Here is a 27,034-nt window from a genome sequence, read left to right as displayed (position 1 = left end):
GAGGGCGTCCCAGCACCTCAGGAGAAAGGACGAGCGCTGTCCAGTACCCAGCCCACAAAACGAAGCTTCGGTCGGTTCTAAGACCATGATTCCAAATAAGGTTTTAATGTTCCACAGCGAATTATAACTGCCCACTCTTGTCATTATTGCTGTCATTAACTCATCATAGGATGATTTTTTTTCCTGTAAAAATCTAAGACCTAGGAGTATGGAATCGTGTATCAACCCTGAAAACTGGTAGCCAATAGGAAGGATCCCGCACTGAGTGCCTGTAACATGGTGTCAACCTTCCCCTAGGATTCCACAACAGTATCTGTTAAAATGACACCAGTGTCAGACCTACACAAAGCAGAACCTATGTTAACAGCAAGAAAACCTACAATCCTATTTCAGCAGAGGGCCTTGCTGAACCACTAATTCTGACTGCCGAGGATGATCGGCCTGCCAACACCATTTCTCATCACGCTCCTTCATAGGACCCAACTGCACGGGGAGAAGGGATGAGAAATGCCCCCAATCCTTCAGTGAGGTCTTGTTCTTCTGCCTTTGTGACTGGTCCAACATGGAAGAGAGAGGAGAAGCTCATTCTTTTAGCCTCACCACACAGGTCCTATATATCTGTCCAGCTTCTGTAGAAAGGTAAATGAACACCCATCTCTTTCATGTGGGGTTCACAGCCTACACCAGCTCCTGGTGGGAAAACACCTCTGAACCAACAATAGGGCATTTGGGGAAGGGAACAAACAGCCCCTTCCTCTCCAGTTCTGTCTTCAGACAAGGAAGACAGACAATGGGACCACGTACTCCATGCCCAGGTCCCATGCGCACTGGGGAAGAGTACAATAGTATACACAGCAGTGGGCTTCCTCCAAAATGAAAGCTAGACTTTTTTCCCTCCAAACCAGAACCATAACTTCTGGAGCCTGCTCTTATCCTAGGAAGTCTAAGAGGATATTGTGAATCTGATTGGGGCCGGGGTGGAGGGGGAGGGTGGGGCGGGGGGGGACAGTACTCCAAACAAATGGTTTTACTATAAGGTTGTTTTTTTGTTGATTTTGTTCTGGGTTGTCTTGTCCTAACTACTTAAGAGTTCATATATTCAGACACATAAATTCAAATTTTTCAATAATCCCAGTCAGTACATTGTTATTTCGAAAGAAGACTCAAGAGTTTGTTGCTAAAATGTTATTTATAACTCTCCCCATAACTCTAACAGTACACACTGGGCTGTGTGATCCAGGAGAGATGACTAATCCAGGAGGAAAGGCTGCCTTCACGTGGGAATGCTGATGCTGCCTGCCCTACCTGCCCCTGTCTATACAGCGGTCACCCCACACCCACCCACCCCGGGTCTCTAGAGCCTGGAGTTACTGTGCAAGGTACCATTTCTAAGCCAAGTAAAAGGTAAGTGAGGTGACCAGTCACATTCTAACATCTAAGCAGAATGCTAGAAGTCCTTTCTTTTCTTTTCCTTTTTTCCCAAATGTCCAGAAACGTCTGTTTCCTTTGTCAGTGTGGTACAGAGCTAAGGCATGATCCTGGTTGTTCCCAAGAGCCCGATGGGCAGGGGCAACGGGAGAAGCAAGCCTTCCTGGTGGTGAGACCCCGGCCACCAAAGACCCAAGGCTGTATCAAAGAGGCTAATGGGAGTGGAGCTGTTGGTGATAAGGATTGATTTCAGGCGCAGGAGCTGGAGCAGTGTATCTGCATCCCTGGCTCAGCCACAGAAAGGTCCCTGATGCTTCTGGGGCCCAGGGCCCCGCATCGGCTGGAAATTCCTCACCTCCGTCTCACCCAGACCCAAAGTCGAAAGAAAATCTGGCCGCTAATCTAATCAATTTTATTTACTCCACCTCAAGTTTCTATTCTAGGCTTCTGGAAATCTCTGCTATAAAGAAAGCCTGGTGACATAGGGAAAAAGGCAAGGGGAAGCTCACTAATAAACCCAGAGAACGTGAACTCTAGGCTCATCTCATCACTGGGTGGTCTCATCTTGTTTTGCAGACTAAACAAAGTATTGCCTGGGCTCTGAAAATGTTTCGAGACATGACAGAGCTGGAGAAATATGGGTTCTTCTGTTTCCCTGCTGTCTGGGCCTGTTATTTTCTGGAAATGAGGGCATCTCTTCCCCTTATCCCAGGGTACAGCCAGGAGGCCCTGTGTGGGAACTGAACAGGGTGTTAGGAAGAAAAAGGAAGATCACTCACAAAGGTCTCCCCACTCGGATCATTATTTTAGATAAAAGAATTATATCAGTTGAGTACTCACAACCAATACTCTATACTCACAATGTAGATCTAAGAAATATATGTATAACCCATGCGATTTCTGAGCTGACAACCTGCAAGATAATGTGGGCTCATCTTGTCATTGCACAAATCAGGAAAATGAAGCACGAGAAGTATAGTGAATTGCCCAAGGTCACACAACCCTACCTTTAGCTCTCATTGCCCAAATGATTAAATCATAATTGCAAGAAAAAAAAACTCTTCAGAATGATTAAGAATATGCTCTCTATGAGTAAGAATTATCAATGAAAATAACTAGTTATCAATGAAATTAACTAAGGCATCCAATGTCTGGAACCCAAAAATATCTTGAAAACATCCAGCTAAGTATTTAAAAATAATCTCAATCATACTTCAGATTCCCAAAGGTAAAGACTCTTTTTTTAATGCCGAAGCACCCAGACACTCCTTGATTTCATTAGCATTTCTCATCAGCTCTATTTTAGAACTTAGCGTAAAAATATCTTCCTTGATCGTTATCAGAAGCAGGCGCCAACTTCTCATAAATCAACTCCACCTTCATACTGCAAGGGCCACTTAATCACCCGAATCTCAGAAGTTTACAGCTCCACACCAATGCATGCTTCTAAAAATTAAACTCTCAAACACAAAGCCACCAAACTGGAGCTGAATAGGATTAATCTTATAGTATCTGAGAATTCTGTGCTAAAATTAGATTCAATCGCAAAGATTCATGAAATATTCAGTTACAATAGAGGTTCTATGAAAGAAGGATTAGGTTTACAAGAGGTCGTATACTCTACACCTAGATCTGTGATATCATCTAAGAATAGATTTCTATGTTTCCCAGAAATGTCTATAAACAGAAGGAATTGGGGGTAGCCCTTCCTAGTATTTAACAATCCCAGCTTAAAGCCTGAGTGTTCTCACAAAGCAGACTGATGGAGAACTCAGCCTTTAAAAGCTAACCTCAAAGATTTTGATTTTAGGGGCTCGTGAAGTGGAAGTTGAGCTTTCCATTCTTTGGCTTGCCAAAATCCACCACATGTACCCATGGCTACTCTGTACAAGGTGCTGTATTATTATTATTGTAAAGTAACAGTAATCACAACTGTGGTTTTAGTATAACAATTAGATCAATAAAATAGAGACTAGAAACAGTCCTATACACTTCTGGGAGTGATGGATATGTTATCTTATGTTATCTTACCATGGTAATGGTTTCATGAGGATATAATACATCAAAACTTTTCAGACCATACACTTATAAAGCTATTTTTAAAACTATCTCTCTCAGGGGCACCTGGGTGGCTCAGCTGTTAAGTGTCTGCCTTCGGCCCAGGTCATGATCTCAGGGCCCTGGGGTCGAACCCCACATTGGGTTCCCTGCTCAGAAGGGAATCTGCTTCTCCCTCTGCTCATGCTCTCTTTCTCTTTCACATGCTCTCTTTCTCTCTCAAATACATAAAATCTTAAAAAAAAAAAATCTTTATCCTATATCTCTTTCTATATCATGGCTAACTGTTCCTTGTTCTTAGCTGATAGCATTATGCATGCTCTCTTACCCCTCTATTCCTAGCACATGGACAACTTCATACCACCCCATTCTTCCTCCCTCCCTTACCTTCCTTGCTATCAGTGGCACCAGGCTGTACAACTCCAGGGGATAAATCACAGTTGGTTGAAGCCAATCATAGCAATACTACTTCTCTTTGCTTTCCCAATTTCTCTTGCAATTCGGGGTGACCATGTGATCCAATTCTGGCTAACAAGGTATAAGGGACATCTACAGGGACTTAGGAGATATGGTTCCCTCTTAGTTGAAAGTTGGCTGCCTTTTCAGTCCATCCTGCCTCGGATGTGGTTGTGTGACGATATGATCGTTGGTGCTCTAGCAGCTATCTTGCTAGCACGAGACAAAAGTCTACAGATGTGAAAAGCTAACAAGCTAACAAAACTAGAAAGGAAACAAAGAAAAGGCCCGATTCCTTGACATTGTTGGGACACTGGATCAAAATTTGCCTCTGCAACTTTAATAAGGTTAGAATGACCCGGGCAATCTTGTTAAAATGAAGATTCTAGTTTGACTGGTCTGCGGTGGCCCAAAGAATCTATAGTTCCAACAAACTCCCAGGTGACACAGATCACAACCTGAATAGCAAATTCTACACAAAATTCTCATATTGTGAATAATTAAATGTGGATTTATTTTTTAAGCCACTGTTAGAATCCTATTACTTTCAGCTGAAAGCTTTCCTAATTCATACTGATTGTCTGGGGAATTTTTATTCTGTTAGGTTCTCACAGAAAAGGAGGAACACAATTCTGAGACTAGAAGTGTTGCTTAACCTATACAATTCCAAACTCCTGTGACATTGGCATATAAGTATGAGAAATAACCCGATTTGAATAAGGCCTATCAAAATTTGAAGACATTTCCTATATTCGAAAGGTAATTTTCTTCTCCTCCACCATACCCAACCAGTCATTCGCTTAGCCATTCAATCAGCCCTTGGTTTGTTCATACCAATATTCTGAGCACATGGCAGGTGCAAAGCACCACGCAAAGCATTGGATACTCAAGAGAATAAAACACAGACCCTGCTTGCTTAGGATCACACCATTATAAGAGCAGGTAGGGGGGATAAGGGAGGGGCTGGCTTACAGTCTTCACATCATTGGTGCCGATAATTCCACCTATCTCCCCCAGATCCTTCAACAGCAAATTCAGAATCTCAGTAGCCCTCTTTTTCTGGTGGTTGCTAAGCTCTTGTAGCTGGCTCAGTTCTCTCTGTGTGGTTGTCAATGTCGTCTGAAAAACACATTTTAACAGCAAATTAAAAGAGCTGCCCATCAATTCATACCCACTGCAATGCAAAGAACAACAACATAAGGTAGGATGGAATTCTTTTATCATTTCATGTGATTTCAATGAAAGAGTCCTCTAAAGTCAAACTACAGTACCTTACTGCCTTCTTTGATAAAAAGGAGAATTTGTCTTGGCCTGATATGTCTACGTATCACATGACAATTTGCAAGTCAGTGAAATCTCATTTAAAATAGTCGAAAAGGAGCTCTTAGGCTGATAATGTGTGATTCCATGCTCCTCCCCGTGAGATGTTCTGTTTCAGTCCTCATTCTCCAGGGTCCAAACACCTGCAAGCATCCCCACCACCACATCCAAATAGACCTTAGACCTGCTCCCTGGACCACTTCCAAATTCCCATCTGACTTCATACTAATAGATGGGTCAGGAAGACCCGAGAAATATTCATGAGTTTAGAAAACAACTTCTAAAAAGTTTTCTAGGGACGCCTGGGTGGCTTAGCAGTTGAGCATCTGCTTTCGGCTCAGGGCATGATCCCAGGGTTCCTGGATTGAGTCCTGCATCGGGCTCCCTGCATGGAGTCTGCTTCTCCCTCTGCCTGTGTGTCTCTGCCTCTCTCTCTCTCTCTCTCTCTCTCTCTGTGTGTGTCTCTCATGAATGAATGAATGAATGAATGAAGAATAAATAAATAAAATATTTCTTAAAAAATAAAATACAGTTTTCTAATCTTCCCAGTGAACCCAAATTGAACACTCTTCGTCTCTTCTCAAAATTAGCTGAGTCTTCATCTTAACATAGAGCTCCATTTTCCTGCCAAACATCAACAACCCATCTTTTCTCCATCCCTCGTGTCTGTTACCAAAAGGTAGATATTTAGAATTAACTAACTTAATGAACTCAACATCAACAGAATAGCCATATTTTGGTGTCTTGATATTAACTTGACCAACAAAGAAAATAATTTCCCTAAATTGCAGAGCTGTGGAGGTTAATGCAAAGACGCTTCTGCAAGTCTTCCATATGCAGCTATTATACTAGAGCACTTTTTAATGGTCTCACTAAAAATAGTACCCTAAAACAGTCTAGTAATACTTGGGCTTGGCAGAAAATAAGAACTATATTATGGAAAATGTCCCATTGTTTTGAGATGCAAATAATATGAAGGACTAATTAAAGAAGCCTGTAGAAAACAGTCAGCAGAGGAAAATCTAAGTCTCCTCCTTTGTCCTAAGGGACTTCTGGTTTGTTTTCCTGCTTCTTTTTAGTTTTGTTATGGCATTGCCACTGCTTATTTCGTTTTGTTTTTTAAACCAACAGAAGCAGTAGATCCCATCTTGTGGAGCCATTTAAAAATGCAGTTGAATATACAGAGTTAGGAGCATTTTCCATCAGCTCTACGGTCAGCAGATTAGAGCTTTCCTGCACCATCTGCTACTCCTTGCCTGGGAGGACTGGATGTTTTCCACAAAGCAGGCTGGGCACAATCCCATGATACCAGGCCATTGGGTCAAGGTGCCAAGGGCAGCTGGTTACAGCCACTCGGCTCCCCACCACCCATTTTCCAAGTAGAAAGGGACAAAATGGAAACATCCCACCCCCAGCCACCTCCCAAAATGCTCACTGGCCCTGCTGCCACTAGCTCACTGTGCAGAACCTGCAGCTTCTTTCACCGGCAGAATGTGAGAATCAGGAAATGTGCAGACTGAAGCACCAGCTTACAACAGGACAACAAATAAACCAAGTCCATGAGTCCTAGGCTAGGACAAGAAGTTGTGGGGATGGGATGGGTTTACCCAGGAGGGTGTAAACAAGACGTGAAATCCATAGCTTCTATCAACCACCCAGTCTCACTTGTTAATATAATATTTGAGATATATTTCCTGGCATTCTAGCATATACACAGGCCTTCACTAAGTGCTTTCTGTCAATTGTCTCTAGTTCTCATGTACTGAAAGGAGCATGCTTAATGCCATTTTTACAGATAAGGGAATAAATATTCACAGAGTTTAAATGTCTCAATTAAGGGCTAATAGTTGTAAAGTCAAAATGTTAACTAGGATTTTTGTGGCTCCAAAGTCTGCACTCTCTCGACCACTTGCAAGGCATCCCTGCTAACGTTATAGGCCCCTGGATATAAAACAATATGCAGTTATGGAATAAGCACACAAAAATCACCTACGTGAAGTATTGCAATTATTGGGAGACTTCAGAGAATGCCTCTAACGCTGAAAAACCATTCTGCCAACTGCCTTCCTATACAGTGTCTGTCAACAGACATCAACATACGTACAGGAACAGCAACCAAAAAGTCCCAGCCCCTAGACACAAATATTCCAACCGTTTTCTGGGCCAGCTCATCTGTCAGCTGCTCATTGGCTCTGGTCTTGTCCTCCACTTCCTGTGACTTCTGGTCGTAATTGACAGCCAGCTCTTCCAGGGCCTGGAGAACTTCCTTCACTTCATCTTTGGCTGCCTCATTCTCAATCTGGAGACGTGTCAGCTCTTCCTGGATCTTCTCATAGTCTCTTCTTGTGGAAGCCAAAAGCTGAGGAAATGAGATGGCATGGAACTGATAAACATAATGTTCAAGCGTTTCTGTGCTGTGCACTGTTCAATATAAAGTAATTTTAAAAACAGATAGAGAAGGGCCCCTGGGTGGCTCAGTCAGTTAAGCGTTGCTTCTAAATTTCAGCTCAAAAAAAAAAAAAAAAAATAAAAATAAATTTCAGCTCAGGTCATGATCTCAGGGTCATGAGACTGAGCCCCGAGTCAGGCTCTGCACTGGGTGTGGAGCCTCTTAAGATTGTCTGTATCCCTTTGCCCTTCCCCCTGCTCACCCACTCTCTCTCTCTAGAAAAAAACCCAAAAACAGAAAACAGAAAAAAACAGATATAGGATGCTGAGGATGACTAGAAACCCTACTGTATATCTAGATAATATTTAAAAAAAAATTAGCATGAGGCTTCAAAAATCTGTTTCTTTTTCTTTCTAGAGTTTTTTTGTTGTGTTTTTTAAGTTTAAAGCTGCATAGGCTTGGGGCACCTGAGTGGCTCAGTGGTTGAGCGTCTCATGACTCCGGAGTCCTGGGACCGAGTCCGACACCAGGCTCCCTGCAGGGAGCCTGCTTCTCCCTCTGCCTGTGTCTCTCATGAATAAATAAAATCTTAAAAAAAAAAAAAGGAAAAAATAAACCTGCATAGGCTTAACTAAAGAATTGATCACATATCAAAAATTACCATACTCTGTAGCTGGCTGGCTATTCCAAATGTTGAACATAGAAGGAACAATGAAGGGAGTCATCTCTGAGGACAATGATGACAATTCTTGTATGGCTCGTTAACCTTACTGCTATTTCACATTGTAAACAGGTTGATTTCAGAGTCAACCGAAACGGTAAAAAAGGGCAACTGACATTTTTTCTTAATATTCATCATGAATGTGTAGAAGGACATATCCCAAACATTAACATTAGTTAAAAGTGAATGACTAGGCTTACGGATGTGTTCATTATCTTTGTGCCTATTATATTTTCTGATTTTTCTTATATAGAACATATATTGCCTTGGTAGAATAGAAAAAAAATACTGAGTTTTAACTGTAAGAAAAAGGAAGTTTATCATAGACAGTTGTACCAAGTTGGAAATGCAAAGGAATAGAATAGGAGGAAGAAGGCAGGGAACACCAAGCAGATGGAAGACCCAACTTTAGTTAAGACAAAAATCAATTTAAAAATGATTGATCTGATTGCAAAGGCATAGATGATCTCCCTACCAAGGGTATTGTTTGCACAGGAGGTATGGTCATTGCCCTGGAACAACAAAGGAAAACAAAAAAGGAAGAGAAAGGAATGGCTATAAAGAGAATTAGGTCTATGGAAGGCTGGGACTGAGGACATGAACCCAAGCCACCTGCTAGAATTGTATCATATGATCCCATCCATAGCATTTTAACAACAAAGCAGAAAGCATACTAAAGCACAGAAGAGAAAAAAAAATATTTCGATGGTCCTCAGCAGGAGAATCACTAATCATCTATGTGTGACAGATTGGCTATCTAACCTTTACTTAGGTTCCTGTTTGTAAAATACTTGGCACGTTCACTGGAGGACTGAATGCCATCCACAGAAAGGCTGAAAACAATTTGCCTCCTTTTTTTTTTTTTTTTAATTTGCCTCTTTTTACTATGTTAAACACATACCAGTTGAGCCCTTGGAGCCCCTTCCTCTTTGCTTCACCCTCCCCTCCATCTCTACTTTTGTTTTTATTTATTTTTTTTTTACTTCCTACGAGATAGCATGAGAACACAGTGTGCATCAAAGACCTGAGCTGGCTGATTTGCAAAGCTGGAAAAAAAAAAAAAAAAGAAAATACCCAGCAACAGGAGGAGTGCTGGGCACTGGGTATGTGGAATCAGAATCATCCTTGCCCAGGCACCAAACTCCTTTATCTCTGCACTTCAAAGACTCACTGCAGCAACCAGCTACTCACTCTCAAAACCTCAGAGCTCTACAAAATCAGACATTTATTTTCTAAAATCAGCTTTTAACAGGAAAGGAAATCTACCAAGAAATGTCCACATGATTCAATGATTTTTGAAAAAATTCTTTGCAAATTAAATTTCTGGAACAAACATCAACAACAAAGACTAATAAGAGAACTTCATAAAAAAAATTTATTGCATTCTTTACCTCGTCCTGATCCAACATCTGTTGCTTTAGCTTTTCAGCCAGCTGGCTCTGCTGGTTAATTTCATCATCCTGAAACGAAACATCATGTTTAATGTTTTGGGGTTAGTTATGTCATTTTTGATATCCTGGCTTCCCGACGACAGTGGGATACCAGGATGCCAGCTGTAAGCTTGCTAATAAGATGAGGGAAATGGTGGTGCTTCCCCATAGATGAGAGATTGGCTCTGGGATCTTGATTGGGTTAAAACACCTCTGTGCCCACCTTTCTCAGCAGGTGAAACATCTGGGTTTTCTGGGATATAGAATAGCCTGCACATTCAACTCAATTTCTGCTCATCCAGAAATCAGAGAGCTAGGGTTTAGGAATTGAAAGGGACTTTGGAGCTATGCCTCCCAGTTCAAAGACGCTAATAAAAAAAATAAGACAGTGAACTTCTAACCATCTGCACTGTAATATATTCATGTTCCAAATCTCGTCAAACACATCAATGACCAGGAATGCTGCCACATGATCGGTAGGAGAGACCAATATTTCCACTTCAAATCTCTTAGTTAGAGAGATTGGAAAACATGCACTAGAGAATTAATCTTGGGCATGAGCAGCTCTCCCTCTTGATTAGAAGTTAATTTTCTTGCCAGTTTGAAAAAAACAGCAACAACAAAAAAAAACTCAAGGTAGTGGGGGAGGCAGAAACATGAGGGCTTCCTTTCCGGCCTATCGTTAAAAGTGGGAAACCTCCTCTCCACTGTGCTTCCCTCGCTCTCACTTGCTGCCACTAGGTGCTGCTGCGCCAAAGCCAGAGCTACGCGCCTCCCGCCGCCCGGCCGCCCAGGGCAATCGCGTCTGCTCCCCCAGTGCGGTGCCCCCAGGTCCCCCCAGTGCGGGCAGAGCGGCAGGTGGACAGCCTTTAACCAGAGCAGGCTCAGCCTTCCCGACAAACACTGTCATGAATTCAAAACGCAAATGTGACGCCTAGCCTGCTGAGAACGACTTGGCTTCACATGTATCCCTCCCTTACAAACAGGGAAAATCCCATTTGACAACCCTTCCGGGCTTTAAACCCCAAGCAGAGTCGGATTCCGTATCCTTGGGTCCCTCTGTGCCAGGTGCCACCCAGGCGTCCTCAGGGCAGCTTGTAAAAACCCACGCGCCACACCCTCTGCCCTTTCCAGTGTTCAGGGGTGAACTCAAGGGCCTGGGGCGTAGAACCGCACTTGTCCATGGGATATTCTCTGGCCTATTTGGTGGGGTCTACGCATACATTTAAATCAGACGGACTCCGTGTGACGCTTTCCATAGAGCAAGAAAATTCTAAAATCAGGATTACAAGATCTGTATCTCATTGTCCTTTGTGGAGGACACCTTTTGGCTTTATTTTTCTGTTCAGGGAGCCTTGTTTCTACCGAACTTTTCACTCCAATGTTCCTTTAATGGTTCAACAAAATACTTATGACTTTCCTCCCCAAATCCAATTTCTGGCAGGAGAATTAGGGAAATTACACCAGAGTGAAACTGCCAAAAAAATGGTACTTGCACAACTAGGAGACTACTCTGTAGGGCATATTTCCTCTTCTACTTTATAAACTTAGAACGTCAGTTACCAGGAACAATTTTGTGTTTATGTTCCTTGGCACATAAATATTAAACAACTTAACATAAAAGACTGGAGGAGTTTAACATCAGGGAGCTGCCATCCCTTCCCCTGGGACACATCAGCAACGGCTACAAGGGACAGAAATCAGAAGAGAAGCACAACAGTGAAGCCCGCCCTTTGTTCTTCTGTGTTCACTCGGAGCCTGAAGATCGCAGGCTTCCTCTCTGACAGGTGACAAGGCAGGTACAGTGATTTCTGAGGTACCGTTAGGAGACAGGGCCATCAGCCCATCTGGGAAGGATGTGAGGAGCAGGGATTACATTGTAAGACCACGAATCACTTGTACCAGAGACACTGCCAAGACTACACTCAGCCTCTGTGAAGGCGACTTCTCCAAGGAATGAGCATAGTCTATCATAATCCTGAAAATTTTTTCAAAACCTCCAGAATAAAATGTGCTGCACAGGCTACGTCTATACACTCGAGTGCATTCCTTAGAACGAGCTCACTCCGATGCTGACTGTTAAGGTCTAGTCCAACATAACAGATTCCAAAGCACTTTTCAGAAAATACTCTTGTTCTTGAATGTTCATATATCTGAAATGGTGAGTTGCCAACTGGTCACGGGCCACCTTTAATTATAAAAAACGTTTTGTTGCGATGGTAATCAGTGAAATAAGGTTCAACTTCTATCTCTACTTGCACTTAATTCCTCTCACACATTTCCAATAGAATCCTAGTATTGGAGGAGATGAGAAAACAAAAGAAACAGTGCCAACGCCAACTTGCTCATCTTGTAACTCTGCTTGCAACCCACCTTTGCACCACCACCCCGCGGATACCACACAGGATGACATTCTCCCATAAGTAAACAGAACCCAGAAGAGAAAGAAAGAAACTACTATTTACTGAGCAACTGCTACACCCCCAGAAACTTTTATCCCTGCTACAACTTTTGGGGGGAACCAGATACAAGCCCCATGTGGCAGATGAGAAAAGTACCACCAGCAGGGTAGGCCATTCATCAGTCCAAGCCTCAGCACTATTAAGACACACGTCAGACTCTAAAGTGTATGTTTTTCCATCACACGGTCCTGCCTTGGACAGTACCTGTCCTTAGACCTTTGGAGAGACAGCGCGGAGGGGCAGAGGGAACAGCTGGGAGGAGACCACATATAGTCTTTCTCCCACCACATTCTATAATTAGACTCATGAGGGTTGACAAGCTCCTCGTGTAAAGGGCTAAGACCCAAACGAGATGACCACAGGACTGGGAGCCAAAAGATACACAGCCTCATTCCAGCCCTGCCACCTCCGGGTGATATAAACCAGCCAAGTCATGTAACCCATCCCCCTGACCCGCCCAGGCTAGCCTCTCATCTAGACCTAGATACTTTCAGCTCTACCACTCAATAACCTATAAAGATGCCGTGCCTCAACTCGCAGATTCTCAAAACTATCAAACCACCTCTCATCAGAAGCATGAAAAACCTTCTAGAACCTTTAAGAGGAGGACAAGGAAGAATGACAGCTGATAACGCATCACCAGGCAGCCCGAGGGGAGAGTCACTAAGGTCAGACCACAGCACCGGTGCCCTCTGTGGCTGAGGCTGGTCAGTGCTCTCTCAGATCTCAGAGACCCCCTGTGATGGAACACAAACGCTAACCCTGAAATGTGTGCTTTAGAGGGTCTTCCAAGTGAATGCTCTGGGAAAATGACGTCATAGGGAGTGCCGTAGGCTTGTCATCAGGAGGCAGAGACTCTAAGGTCAGCTCCGCCAGCTACCAACTGGACACCCCCAAGCATGGCATTTCCCTCACTCATGACTCAGTCCTCATCACTACACTCCAGAAGCTGCATCCGAGACTCTAAAGTCTCTCTCGGATCACTGAAAGCTCCTTAGGCTACCAAAGCAAATGATCCCCATTCCAACCATGGCAGGAGTCCTTTCATAGAAAACAAAGTATAGAACCAGGTTATCATTCATCATCTGAAATTCTTTAGGGATTACTAAAGTGAACCTATCAATTCTAAAATGAAAAAGGAAACTGTAGTAGGTTTAAACAATAGTGTTTCTTCGGAGAAATCAAGAAACTGCATCCACTGTTACCTTACTATTGATCTCCTTTTTTTCTTACTTTGAGATTTTGCATAATCGTATCTGGTTAGACATGGAAGGATAACAGTATGTCAAGTGCCTAAAGGGCACTTAACCCCGCTCTAAGGGTGTGACTGTCTCATCAAAGAGGTTGCCAGAAGGGCGGGGTGCCCCCAGTTTAACACTGTGGTTACAATGCGAATTCCCAGAGTCACAGATAAGCAGAACTAGCTTCACACTTTGCTTGTAAAGGTGATACGGACTGAGCTTCACTCAGAATAGCCAGGCCCGTAAGATTAATGGCAATGTTAACAAAGCGGTTTCAGCCAAACCAGAGGTGTCCCCAAGCACTCCAAGCTGAACCACAACAGAAAAGATTAAATCAGACTAAAAATATCAGCAACCTTGATGAAATGAACCGAAAGGATTTAGAATATTCCAAGGGCAATATGCCAAGATCACATGAGACATCAATTTAATTTCCTATGCCTCTGGGATTCCTAACCCGACCTTCACTGGGGACGAATGATATACAGTGTTCTCCAAGGTCTCTTTTCTTCCATTCCAACTTATGCATTTACATGACTTTTGAGTCCCAAAAGTTTGGCATAGAATTGGACATCCCTAACAGCATGTTCCAACTACTTCATTCAAGAGTAAGCCCCTGAAAACAGATTCACCAATAAAGGCAAAGCTGTCAGACCACAAGCCATTACCATTGGTTCCTCATCCCACGGCCTAAGAGCTACATGATTAAAGAATATTAGCTTTAGGAGTCACCACCTTGTCCCTACAGCTGGCACTACCGTTCAAGTTTTCAAAAGGGGAGGCACAGGCCCAGAGAAAAATAGAAGAGACAATTACACAAGGATCATGCAGTGATCAGCCCCAGTCCCATGTCCAGAGTGAAGACTCTCTATCTAGACCAACTCTCCAGGTCTTCCGATCAAACTTCCATGAAAGTTTCCATTCCACACGAGTCAAGTTCCAATCAAGAGCAGGGCAGATATTAAGGAGACAGACATAAACGTCAGTCTGCAGCCCTACAGCAGCTCCATGGGCCTGGAAGCTGCTTCTGGCCAGTAAGTCTAGGACCCGCCAGCTTCCGCCTAGGTACCGGAGTGAAGACTATCATCTCTGGCTACAGACCTTATCATCCAGCTGTCTGTAGAGACTGGAGATCTCCTCATCATACTTCTCTTTCTCCTCTGCAGAGATGCCAGCAACAACAGGAGCAATATTATCTATGATGGGGGTGTTATCACAGGGCTCCAAGGTCTTCTGGTCCTTAGCATTGATCTGTTCATCCTCAGGCACAGCTTCTCCTGCAAAGCACAAGAGGGGTTGGGGATTGAAGAAATTCAGCATGTAACCCTACAGGAAGAGTTCCCAAAATACCCACTCCCATGAAAAGACACAGAGGACACAATAGAGAGCTGTTGTAGAAAGTCAGAGCTTGTGTTCTTTTTATTTGGCAAGGAAGGTGGTAGTTAATTGATCAAAACTAGTCTAAGGGGGATCCCTGGGTGGCGCAGCGGTTTGGCGCCTGCCTTTGGCCCAGGGCGCGATCCTGGAGACCCGGGATCGAATCCCACGTCGGGCTCCCGGTGCATGGAGCCTGTTTCTCTCTCTGCCTGTGTCTCTGCCTCTCTCTCTCTGTGTGACTATCATAAGTAAAAAAAAAAAATTAAAAAAAAAAAAAAAAAAACTAGTCTAAGGAGGAAGAAGACTATATACTACTCCCTGTCTCGTGATGCATCACTTAAATACTCGGGTTCCACCAACCACACAAACTCTTCACTAATACAGCTTGCAGGGACATCCAGAATTTTTTGCAGACACTTTCCCTTTTTTGGGGAATATTCTGGGGTTTTGTTGGAATCAGATTCTATCTAGTGGTTGATTCACAGGCAAACAGACCTCTGAGGCATCCTAATTACCAATTAATTAGGATATCATTCCATTAGGAAAAATAGTCAAATCAAGGAAATTCATCACTATTGAGGGGAACACTCCAGGACCGTAATCGTCTGAATCCGAGACCCTCTGAATCTGAAGCAGAAAACCAGGGTAGCCCTGGACCCGGGAGCTCTGACTGACATAACACAAACACACGTTCTACTATCATCCTCTCCCCTAGGAGGTCACAATTAATTGGCTCACCTGGAGACTTCAACTACACTAATTTCTTATGATGTCAAGTAGATCCAGGAAAGAAAAAGCAGCCAGTCCAGAATATCGCGCGGACACCCTGCATACCACTTCTCAGTCTGCAGACTGGCACCTACTACTTCTCGGTCTTCAGAGCAGTGTTTGCAGAGGCCTCTGAAGGAAGCGTTACCGAGCTTGACTATTCAAGAGGCAGCTGGGGGCTCAGTGGTTGAGCGACTGCTTTAGGCCCCCAGGGCATGACCCCAGGGTCCCGGGATTGAGTCCCACATCGGGCTCCCCTGCAGGGAGCCTGCTTCTCCCTCTGCCTGTGTCTCTGCCTCTCTCTGTGTGTCTCTCATGAATAAATAAAATCATCAAAAAAACAAAACAAAACAAAACAAAACAAAACAAAAAAAAACCTTGACTATTCAAATTGAAGGGCAAAAGGGAAGTTCTCAGGCTGGTCAGTGGCCAGCCACAACCAGAAAATCACCTTGCAAAGACAGACTGCATAAAAAGGATTCTATGAAAACCATGTGGCCCAACTGAGTCTCTCAAACATCTTTTTGGAAAGCAAACCAAAACCAAACATACTTTTCCATCACAATGTTTACCATCGACTTCACACTCAGTTTGCTACAATCAGGGAGTGTCTGCAATGTTCCAAGCCTCACCCAGTTCTCAGCCCATAAAATGCATTTTGTGGAAAGTCCCCAGGAAAACTGCCCTAAGACAGAGGGAATTTCTAAAAAAAAGAAAAAAAAAGAACTGGATCTCCTCATCTGTGGCTTTGTTAACACTATGCAACACGCCTCAAGGAAGCCACCTGGACACTGCACACATTTATCTGAATATATAAACAAAACACCTTGTGATGGGTTAGCTTTGCTGCTTAAGATTTCGTAATCTCACCTGATAATCACAAAATGGTAGGAAGGCCTCCCTGTCAAATAAAATTAACATCCAGTGATTTCGTTTCTGTGTCACAGTTCCATTTGAAGCAAAACCTGGAATGAAGTATTCCTTTGCTGCATGTAAGACTGAGCCAACCCTTTTTCCTTCTGAAGCTCATCTAGACTGTACTGTACCTACGCCTTTTTCTAAAATTATTGACCTGAAACAAAACCAGAATATCAGAGTAGTCTTTGAACTGAACCTGAACCAAATCAATATTTCATTCAGTTCCAATTCCTGGTTTAAAACATCCATCAAGGACCTTGCAGTACAGACTGGATTTCATCCAATTAAAGGATCTATATTCTCTCCGGCCTGCTAAATCCACAGGCTATAAAAGCAGTACCATATTCTAGTTCCCAAGGATTTCTTTTTTTTTTTGCCTAAATATATAGATCTATCTTTTTCTAACCACAAATTACATACACAAAAACTGTAAAGCCCTCCTTCACCCCTACCTCCCAATTTTGATCCTTCTCCAGAGATGCGTACCACTAACATTTTGGTGACTCTTTCCCCTAGTTGGGTTAGACTGTATCTCTAATTTTTCAGCTCTACCTTCTGAACTTTGTGAACAGGGCAATCCAGTGCAGCATGAATTTAATCTTGCAGCTTAAGCATGATGAAGGTGCAATTCTTGACTGCACTAGACCAGAAACCAGCAGAACATAGTCCTATCATCCTATGCCAACTTGCCCCGAGTGCAGAGGCGAGATGCAAACACCGCTGGAAGAGACCTAGTCCCCACGTTCCTTGGTTCCACATGGCCGAGAGCCAGTGCCACCACGAGCCTGGGGTGAGCTAAGGAGCCCAGGGATGATGCCCTAGAGCCTACTGGCCAGTGACCCTAAATCTGCCCCTTTTCCCCACTGAGGAACTGCAGCATCACTGAGTACCAGAGTTGTCCAAGAACACAGCGGTTCATCAAGCAGCCAACGCTCTGCCGCGAGGCACCCTGAACGTACTCGACAAACCTCGCTAACATCTCCGGTACCATGGCAGGACGCTGAGCCACGCTGCATCTTTTAACTGATCTAATTAATCACAAGTCCATCTTCTGCTTAACCTCTTCCCTTGCTTTTTCGTAAAGGACGAAAAATAATGATTCCTTTAACACGGCATTTCTTAAAGATTGAATTACCATAGGCTACGTAAAAAAAAAAGCAAAAGCTTATTATTGTTTAAAGTCCATCTCTTATCCTGTCCTCGCCCTAACGATTTATCAACTGTTTGCGCTTTGCAGGTATTTTTTACTTGTTCCGAGATTACTGTTGCTGAGGTCTTCACAAGACCTTTGTGGTTGTAGCTCGATTCCAAAAATAAAACACAATGTAACTACACAAGTCCCTTTCAGGCTTATTTTTGTGATTACTAAAACAATATTCGAAACCACTAGCCGACTTTCTGGTTTCTCTAAAACAATTCTCTGAATCAAAGCATCAACATGTCCCCTACAAAGCTACATCTAAACAGGGAGCTCTTCCCAGTTTATATTCCAAAGGTCAGGCAGTCAGGATTATTTTTTACAGCAGCCGTTCAGGCCGAGAAGAACAAAGCAGCAACACGCAGGAAACAAAAGCAGGAGGCATCCGTAGGAGAGCACAGCTCCTGCCCAGAGAGGAACGGAGAGCTGGTTCTCCCCAACACTGCTACCCTTCAAAGGACGGAGGAAATGACTTCCAGAAGCGTCCCTGGTAACTACACTGTCCGGCTCACAAACACGTCTGGGGATTGTAAATTCCCAGCACTATGCGAGACCTGACACTAGGCAATCTGTCTCCATGGCAATCTCTCCACGTTAATCGAGAATATTCCCTGCACTGCAGTGGACGGAGTCTCCAGAGAAGGCCCCACGAGGTGATTATGGGACAACCGACTGTGACAAGGCACACAGCTGCAAACAAACCCCGGAGGAAAAAAAATGTCCTAAAATCTGGTGGGGAGAGACCGGAAAAGGACCACCAAATGAAGATGAGCATCTATTTTTATTTTGATTCCCCTTTTTGCATTTAAAGCAAATTTCTCCTTCTCTTAGTTCATTCCCTGAGGCTTTATACCAGCTGTCTATAGGGAAAGAGCTTATAATACCGTAAAGCATCTGATTTTCTACAATGAAAGCTCCCCCCACTCCCACTAGAAACCTTTCCTTTCTTTAAATAAGCATTCTGGCATTTCCTATTGTCAGATGTAATTACCTTTAAGGACTAAAAAGATTTGTGTGTACACAGGAGCATTCACTAGGAGCACACCTACAAGGTTTGCAGAGCATTTTAATTATAAAACGAAAACCTCCCGAGGGCATAAATAGCGTTTCTACAAAAAGTAAAAATCCATCAATTGCAATAAACAAGGATGGCAGACTAATCAAAAATACTCGTTAGGGCTATTAGTTAAAAATTCTAAAACAGGCTTTTTGGTTTTTCTTGTTTTTTCAAAAAAAAAGAAGAAGAAGAAAACCATTAGACTGCCAGTAATTCATTAAAATTTCACACATGAAATAGCAACGAGCTAGTTATCCTTTTCATAAATTGAGTCCCTAAAGCCTCTGGAGAACATAGAAAGGTAATTGCATTCTCTCTGCAACTCCAGGGGCAGAGATTTGCTGGTCACTCACAGCTTCCGTCAGAAACCACAGCAGATCTGGCAAAGGAGGCTCTTTCTTTTAATACCAATTAAACAGGCCCAGTGGCAGACCTAATGGCAGGTAATTTCTATATCAAAGAAACTAAAAGGAAATCTTTAAGTTGCCAGATGGGTAAGAGCAGCTGGCTACAAGATGTCATTATATAAATGTGAGGTTTAAAAAAAAAAAAAAAAAAAAGTCATTCCTTTATGGGATTATTTTGCACACAAATAGCATCTCTCACCCTAGTTCCTAAAAATACTGTAAGCAGCTTAAGACATTTTCTAATCCCTTCTAGAGTAATTTTCTAATAAACTGGTCACCCAGGACGCCGAAATCTCTTCACAGTCCTGACCCCTTGGGCAGCCCCCACCGTTCTAGCTCCTAGCGGTCAGGCTTTCTACAGAGTCTGGCTGTGCTCTCAAGAGAAGCGAGCCTGACAAACCAGGGGGTCTCCAACGAAACGCTAACTTCTGAGCTCCTACTGCAGGCCTGAATCCAGGCCGGGGGAGGGGCGGCATGCTCGACGTCTCTAATGCTAGGAGAGCAAATTGTGTGCCAGCTACGCGAGGCCACACAGTCCCACAAAGCCCCGGATCAGACTCCCGGCTACAGATTCAGCCAGTTAGGGAAAGCAAGCCTGCTGGCCTGGCAGGTTTTAAATGGTGGAGAACAAATCTGTTCTAGAGAGAGATTGCCGATTTTTCCACGCCTTCCCAGCCTGTGATGAAATCATTTCTTTGCATGACTTCAGCAGATGGGGTAAATCCACATCCATTCTGTTATTTAATGTATGTAATTATTCACAAGACACTGCAGATGTGCCCTACTGTTGGGTCACTTCCCTGTACTTCTGACACCTGGATCTTCAGGGCCTCCTTTTCTGACTTCTTAAGCCCCCCGTAGGATGTGGCCACTTTTAAACGGGCAAAATTCAGGGGCGCCTGGGGGGCTCAGTGGTTGAGCATCTGCCTTCGGCTCAGGGCGTGATGCTGAGGTCCTGGGATCCAGGGCCGCTTCGGGCTCCCCACAGGAAGCCCGCTTCTCTCTCTCATAAATAAGTAAAATCTTTAAAAAATAAGGGCAAAATTCAAAGAATTATCAAAGAAGAGGGGGCACGTGTAAAGACCGACCTGGCAGCAATGGGGAAAGTGGGCCCATTCCCTTTCCAAGGGTCCCGGCCCTGGGATTCCAGCACCGCCTCCCTATCCTCCCATCAAGAGTCTTTGGGATGAACTGGGGGGAAACGGCGGGGTGAACCGGGAGCCATAACTCACTCACTCATAATCCAACCCTATGTTCAAGTCCTTTCCATGTATATGATGAGCAAACAACAGAGCTGGGAAGGAAAAAACCCCAAAACCAATCCTGCTCGTGGCAACCGCCTCCTGCATCTATCTGTCCGTAAGCACAGAGGCTGCACAGAGCTCCTGAGGCTGAGCTGCCAACACCTTCCAGACTCCAAGGACTGTCGATCGATCTCAGCCCACAAGATGTCACTAGCAGAGTGCCGTGGACCGGTGGGTGTTTTTCACTCGGCTCCCATTCTCCTTGTGAGGAATTCCATCTTCCAGGGCGTGGAGGACGGGTCGGAGGGCCCAGCGGAGGGCCCAGCACCACGCGCAGTGGCTCCCTTCTCTCCCAGGCCTCTGGGCCTCAAGGAAGGGGGTGCAAGGAAGGGGGAGGAAACCCGAGAGGGGATCCACGGCAGGCGCGGCCCCTTGGGAGGCCTGGCCTCTGAGTAGGCCCAGGTTTGCCAGGTGAGGCCGGCTGCTCGGCTCTTCTTGGGTTCTTGAGTCGCTCACAGATACCGCGTGCCTTCCTGTTCTGCTTAAGGCAGGCAGGGCCCGTTCCGACCCGTTCCGACCCCGGCACCCCAAGGCGCCTGGCCCTCCTTCTTCCTTCCTTACAAAATCAAGGCAGGGCCTCCCCTTCAGCCAGCATGCGGGTGTCCTGAGCCCGCCTGCCCGATGCCAGGCGCAGAGAGGAGGCACGGCCAAGCGTGGCGGGTTTGCCCCGAGTTCCACGGTGCCCCGAGGACAAAACCGGCAGCCTTGTGTTCTGCGCTAGGCCCCGAGGCGCAGGCGCTCAAAGCTGGTTCGGAGCGGGGGCTGGGGGGGGGGCGGCCTGCAGGCTCGCGACAGGGGGGTCATTCCACTTCCACGACCTCGGGCGGCCAACGCCCTCTCCTGCAGCGGGTCCCAGGGCAACCCACTTCCATCCGCCTCCTCGCCTCACAGGATCGGCCCGGACCCAACCTGCCACTGTGACATCGTGCGATTTTACCCCTTCCAGTCCTTTCTTTCCCTGCCTCAGTCTACAGAACAGCACAGAGGGGAAAGCGCAGCAGGGGGAGGCACGCGCGTCTTCTCTTGCTCTTCCACGGCTGATCCAACCGCCGGACTTCCAGGCACGGGCACACCCGAAAGGACGGGCCCCCCTCGGCAGCGGGGACGGCACCACCCGACGCCGCCGCTGGCCTGTGCAGCCCCCAGGCGGGACGCGAACCAGGCCGCGGGCTCCTCCAAGTTTGGAGCCGATGCTCGCTTCGAGTTTCCGAAGAAAGTCAGAAATCCCCTGTCCCTCGGTGACAGGTGACAGGTGGGGGCACCGCGTCTCCTCTCCGTCAGCTCTCAGGAGCCCACGCTCCGGGGACACCAACCAGCCCCGCTCGCCGCCGTGAGGAGGGAGGCCTGGCGCAGGCGCTCCCAGGGCCTTCCTTCCCGTGTGGCGGGTCTCACGCTCCTCTAAGTGGAGCGAGCCAAGCCCTCACCTCGGCAGGGCTGTGCGCAGGCCGCCGCCCTCCACGCACAGCCCTGCCCTGTCCGGGGCGCAGCCACCGTGGGTGAGTCTCCGGCCGGACCAAACCTCGAGGGCTGCTTGAGGGCTCAGGGCCCAGCCTAGGCACAGGACCAGCGTCCGGGGCTGTGTGGCTGGACGCGCGACCGTTAATCCTGAGGTCGTCCTGCGCTCACAGCTGCTCCCAGGACCAGCCCCACGATGCTCTATCTCTACCTGCCGCACTTCCAGCCCCAAATCTGTATCACCGACGCTCCTTCTCTACATTTGCAAACTTTTGCTTTTGGAAAAAAATCGTCTTTAAGACACAGATGTCAGCTTGGGAGGCCAGGAGGGCTCCGCAGATCCCCTCCTCTATCACCCCCACTCAGGGATTACAGGGTAATGGCCGAGGGGGTCGCTCTCAAGACCCTCTCCCTCTCCTCTTCCCTGCCCGCCCTCTCTATAGGGAAGCTCACCCCTACCCATGCCTTCATGGACTTCCTCAAGTTCAAGTTGTCTTTCTTCCTCCAGCTCAGCCAGTGCCTCCGAGCGAGCACTGCACCCTTGGACCTAATTCCTCATTTGGCACTTCACCTGGATGTTCGAGGGGCACCGCAAAGCCCCCTCCTCACCTCATCTGTCTTCAGTCTGGTTCTCCTCTGGTGTTTCTTGTTTCAGTAAATGGTCCCACCCTCCATCCATCTCGGCAAGCCAGCCAAGTTGGCACTCTCTCCCCAGGGCCAGCTCCTCAGCAAGGCCTGCTGATCTCACCTCCTGCATACCTCTCTGGTCCGCCCAGGTCTCTCCCTTTCCATTGCCCGGTCTCTCCACCCAACTACTGCAACCTCATCCCTGGAAGACCATCCTTGTTCCTGGCCCTCCTCCCCCTCTCCAGTCCGTTCTCCAATACGACCAACAACCAACAGATCTTCAAAGCTGCAAACCTTATCATATGACCTTCAGTTTAATATCCCTGAAGGGCTTCTCACTGCTTCCCAGATGAAATCCTGAACCCCTCCCATCCATCTCAGGCCACGACTGCCCCACCCCAGCTCCCACATCCAGGCTGTCCCCGGGGGATGTTGTCAGTGCAGGTCCCTCTACCCTCAACTCCCACTTCGACCTTGCTGCTCCTAACTGCTTCTCTTAGATGCTATTCCCTAGGTTGCATACTGGGGGAAGCCTTCACTGGCTTCTCAAAGTCAGGGCCCGTTGTAATAACTTTTAGTCCCTTATCCTTTCCCTTTTTGGCTGGAGTCTCTCCCTCAGCAGGACCATAAGCTCCGTAAGTGCAGAGACCATGACTGACGGCTCACCCTTTCCTCTCCAGCAATGGATTAAAGGCATGTTTACGTAATCTATGAAAGTCTATCACGTGCCAGAAACCATACATGAGTTTTCCCAAATTCTGTAAATAAGGGCTTATGTAGGCTCTCACCCCGTAGGACATGGAAAACCGTATATTTCTGAGTAGCTCTACAAGGTGAATGAAGAGGGACAATTAAAACGATGCCAAGTTAAAAGTCCAACAGCCAAGGGACTGTGCCTGGGCAGGAGGGTGAGTAGGCAAACAGGGCAGCGGGGCCAGACCCCTGAGGACAGAGCTGGTGGAGAGATGGAGCACTGCAGGGTGAGAGCTTGGCAAGGGCTAGGACAGAAGAGAAAAAAACAAGGCCAGTTGCCCGCTGCACAGTGTTCTTAGACCAGGCTCCCTCCCTTTACCAAAAGGCTTTACTGAATGTTCCAGTTGCCCAGCAGAGAACTGACCCAAGAGGATCCCAGAAATAGAACAAAATTTCATACGACCGCTCCCTGCCTTGCCAACCATCCCTCCCCACTCTCCTAACTCCTGCCAAATCGCAAGGAATCAGCCACGGGCCCCAGGTGCTGAATTATTCAATTATTGTAGCCGCTTTCAAAACATGTGTGCAGCTAGAAAATCTCCCAAAAAGAAAAGAATTGTGTTATTTAGGCTACTAGGTCACTTCTCGAACCTCTCCTGAATCCCGCTTTGCTTCATAATTGTTTTTCCATTGAATAGTAGGTCATCGGCACCCCACCTTTCCTAGCACAGCACGGCGGCAAACGCAGAAGCGCTAAGTCTGCAGTTACCTACAGGCGGGCTCCCCCCAACCCTGCGGGCAGCCCCAGGCTCCGACGCTCACCCAAGAGACTGAGGTCTGCAGCAGCGCCTCAGGTACAGTGGACACAGCATCCGAATCTCCAGCTATCCACTGTGCCCTACACACACCAGCCTGCCTGTTCAGTTTAAAAAAAAAAAGAAAAAAAAGAAAAAGAAAAGAAAAAGCAAAAGACTTCTACCTTCTAATTCCATCACAATGCTAAAATTTCCGAAATAATCTGTCTGCACTTGGATCTGGAAACCCCTCTTCAACGCCTCACCCACAACCCACCCACCCAGTGTGTGTCAGCTCTCGGAGATATTTTCTTTGAGTAACAAACCAAAGAGAATGTTTTTTCGGAGAATAAAAAAAAAAAAAAAAAAACACAGTCACGAAATAAGCCTGTAAGACTCCATTTTAGTACAGAGCTTCTTTAGGAGCCCTCTATTTCTGGCTCTGAAGAAGCAGAGCATGAAGATCCCTTGGACGCCCTCCTCCCCCCCCACCAATTGCAAATATTTGTCAAAGCTGACTTTTAACCCTAAATCAATTATAAGACTCACATAGGAGAGAATGACATTTTTCATTTAACCAAAAGCAATCTGAGCCACAAAGTCTCGAGCCCTGCCCTCTAAACCTCAGCTGGGGCTAGCAGAGAGAACTGCAATAACAGATCGGGGAGCACGTCATCGGAAAGAGATAAGGCAACCCTGCAAACAGCCACTTGCCCACACGAAGCACACACGTCCGCCAATGACTGGGGTTCGGGCAGAGAGAAAACCTCACTCGCGCACACGGGCTGCTGCGAGGCGGGACCGAGCTCCACCACCGTCCCCTCCTCCCCAAGTGACCCAGGATCCCGGCTGCCCCAGGAAAAGGCAAACACACGTCCGTGCCTCATTCCTCCTTACCGTTCCTCCATCGGTTCAGTTCCATCTCTAGATGCTGGATCACATTCTTCAGAGTCTTGTTTTTCTCTTTCTCTTTCTCGTATTTCTTCTTCCATTCTTCCGCCGTCAATTCCAGGTTCACAGACACCGTATTCTTGATGGTCTTGGCCCTGGGGTCCAGAAACAGAAGGGAGAGACTCAGGGTAGCTACTGGCTTAGCTAAATGGTGAATACAATTAAGCTTCAGGTGCCTTCCCATCAGAAGGCCGAGACTGGGAAGCAGAAGGGACTCTGGCACCTACTACCACCCCCTCCAACTCACCAAACTCGCCGTTCCCCATTCCCCTTTCCCCCCTGCCAGTCTACATCCCAAGGGGTTTCCAGGGCCACGTCTTTTTCTGTTCCCCCTGCCACCACCTAAATCTATGTTCTTGGCCCTGACGTGTGACGACGGTCTTTTCCTCAAGCACTCAGCATCCTCCTCGACGCATCGTGCACGGGCCTGCCACGTTCATCTTCCTAAGGGAGAGCTTCCTTCTATCCTAACATTTATGAAACCCCGGGGCTACACCAAGACAACTGAGCCAAAGTCTTGTAGAGTTTACAGTTTCTCCTACCAATAAACCACAGACGGAGGTTGCTTCCCTTAATCACATCCCTAGAATCGTCCCTGGTGTGTGGAACACACGTCAACACGTTTCCCGGGACCGGCACATCACTTGACAGGTTCAGGCCAGCCAGGTAAACCAAGGCTCGCTGCTGAGCAGCCCCTCTTCACAGGAAATTGTCACCACGCGGGAGTGGGGGGCCCACTGCTCTCCATTCATCCCATTTTCCAAGGAAAAGTCAGTACTTTTATCTCCCGGTTTTAAACGGTTTTCCAAAATAATGTGTGGGGCAAACAAACATGCCGGAGGGGCATCATTTTGTCATTTCCAGTAAAAGAGATGGAGTGAATGGGGGGGCGGGGGCCTGATGCCCCAGTGGACGTCTGGACAGTCACTCAGGGAGCAGCCGATGGGAGCAAAGGCGGTGGCAGCTCTTGCTAATACTAAAAAGACATGATTCACCTAGTTACCTGCAGCAATGAACACACAAGCAGACCTGCCCAATTAAAAAGGAAACTGACCACGACCGAAACCCACTTATTATTTACTGAAGAAGGCAAAAACTTCATTTAAAACTGTGATTTCCTGTTTTATTTGCTCTTCCCTTTTCCATTTTTAACTCCCACAAGTTCTTGTACTGTCATATTTGCCAGCATTATCTGATGTGTGATTCAGGTTAATTAACTGTTGTCATGAAACGACATTTTGGACACGATTTCTATTTCGGGGAAAGAAATTCACCAGCCCTCATCAGGGCTACAGATGTCATTCCAAAAATTAATTCTTAAAACAGACAACTAAATAACCCAACTGTCAAACGGAGTGAGATGATTTCATCCTAAGACTCCACTTAAGAATTAGTAAAATTCTCCCTCGTTCTCTGTAGCTTGAGGCTTCTGTCCCTAGAAGTGCTTCAGCTCTAATTCATTCAAACAGCAGCAATTTCATTACTACTTCCAGTCTGTGCCAGCTCGACACTCTCGTCTCGCCTTCCAACATCCTCCGGCGGCAGCATGGATGCTCCTCAGGACGAGCACAAGCACCGCAGCGTGCACTATCAACTCAGTAAGTCAGAAAGTGAAAAACAACCTATGGCTAAAATGCTTGTGGACATTGAAGGGTCCAGCTCGGTGCAGGTGTGGAATCTGCTTGGGTTCTCTCCCTCTCCCTTGGCCCCTCCCACGCCCGGCGCACACATGCACACGCTCTAAAAATAAATAAATCTTTAGGAAAAAAAAAAAAAGAATAGACATAGAACGGATCATCTAGAAACAGACATTAACCTACAAAGTCATCTAATATACAACAAGGTGCCCATACAGCACAGTGGGAAAGGATGGGCCTTTAAAATATGGTGCTGAGGGAGAGGGGTGTGTGTGACCTTTATCAACTCCTCCAATAGCATATAGACGTTCTCTTCCAGATGAATCATACACATAAATGTGAA

At 46.1% G+C, this 27,034-nt stretch overlaps 1 protein-coding gene across 1 annotated transcript in view; it reads right to left on the bottom strand.

Moving 5' to 3' along the window:
- The window catches only part of KIF5C (kinesin family member 5C), a 148,399-nt gene that overhangs the window by 36,602 nt on the left and 84,763 nt on the right, over positions 1-27,034 (bottom strand). Inside the window, exons 11-15 of the mRNA XM_025431833.3 lie at positions 25,001-25,149; positions 14,607-14,782; positions 9,764-9,832; positions 7,415-7,621; positions 4,915-5,061 (exon numbers count right to left, since the gene is read on the bottom strand). Of these exons, the coding sequence (XP_025287618.1) occupies positions 4,915-5,061; positions 7,415-7,621; positions 9,764-9,832; positions 14,607-14,782; positions 25,001-25,149 (748 nt within the window). The remainder of the gene's footprint in view (positions 1-4,914; positions 5,062-7,414; positions 7,622-9,763; positions 9,833-14,606; positions 14,783-25,000; positions 25,150-27,034) is intronic.

This window comes from Canis lupus, chromosome 19, assembly GCF_003254725.2.
Source record: "Canis lupus dingo isolate Sandy chromosome 19, ASM325472v2, whole genome shotgun sequence".
NCBI classification, from domain to species: domain Eukaryota; kingdom Metazoa; phylum Chordata; class Mammalia; order Carnivora; family Canidae; genus Canis; species Canis lupus.
The sequence above is the reverse complement of the archived record's forward strand: the minus strand, read 5'-3'. Positions and strand labels throughout refer to the sequence as shown.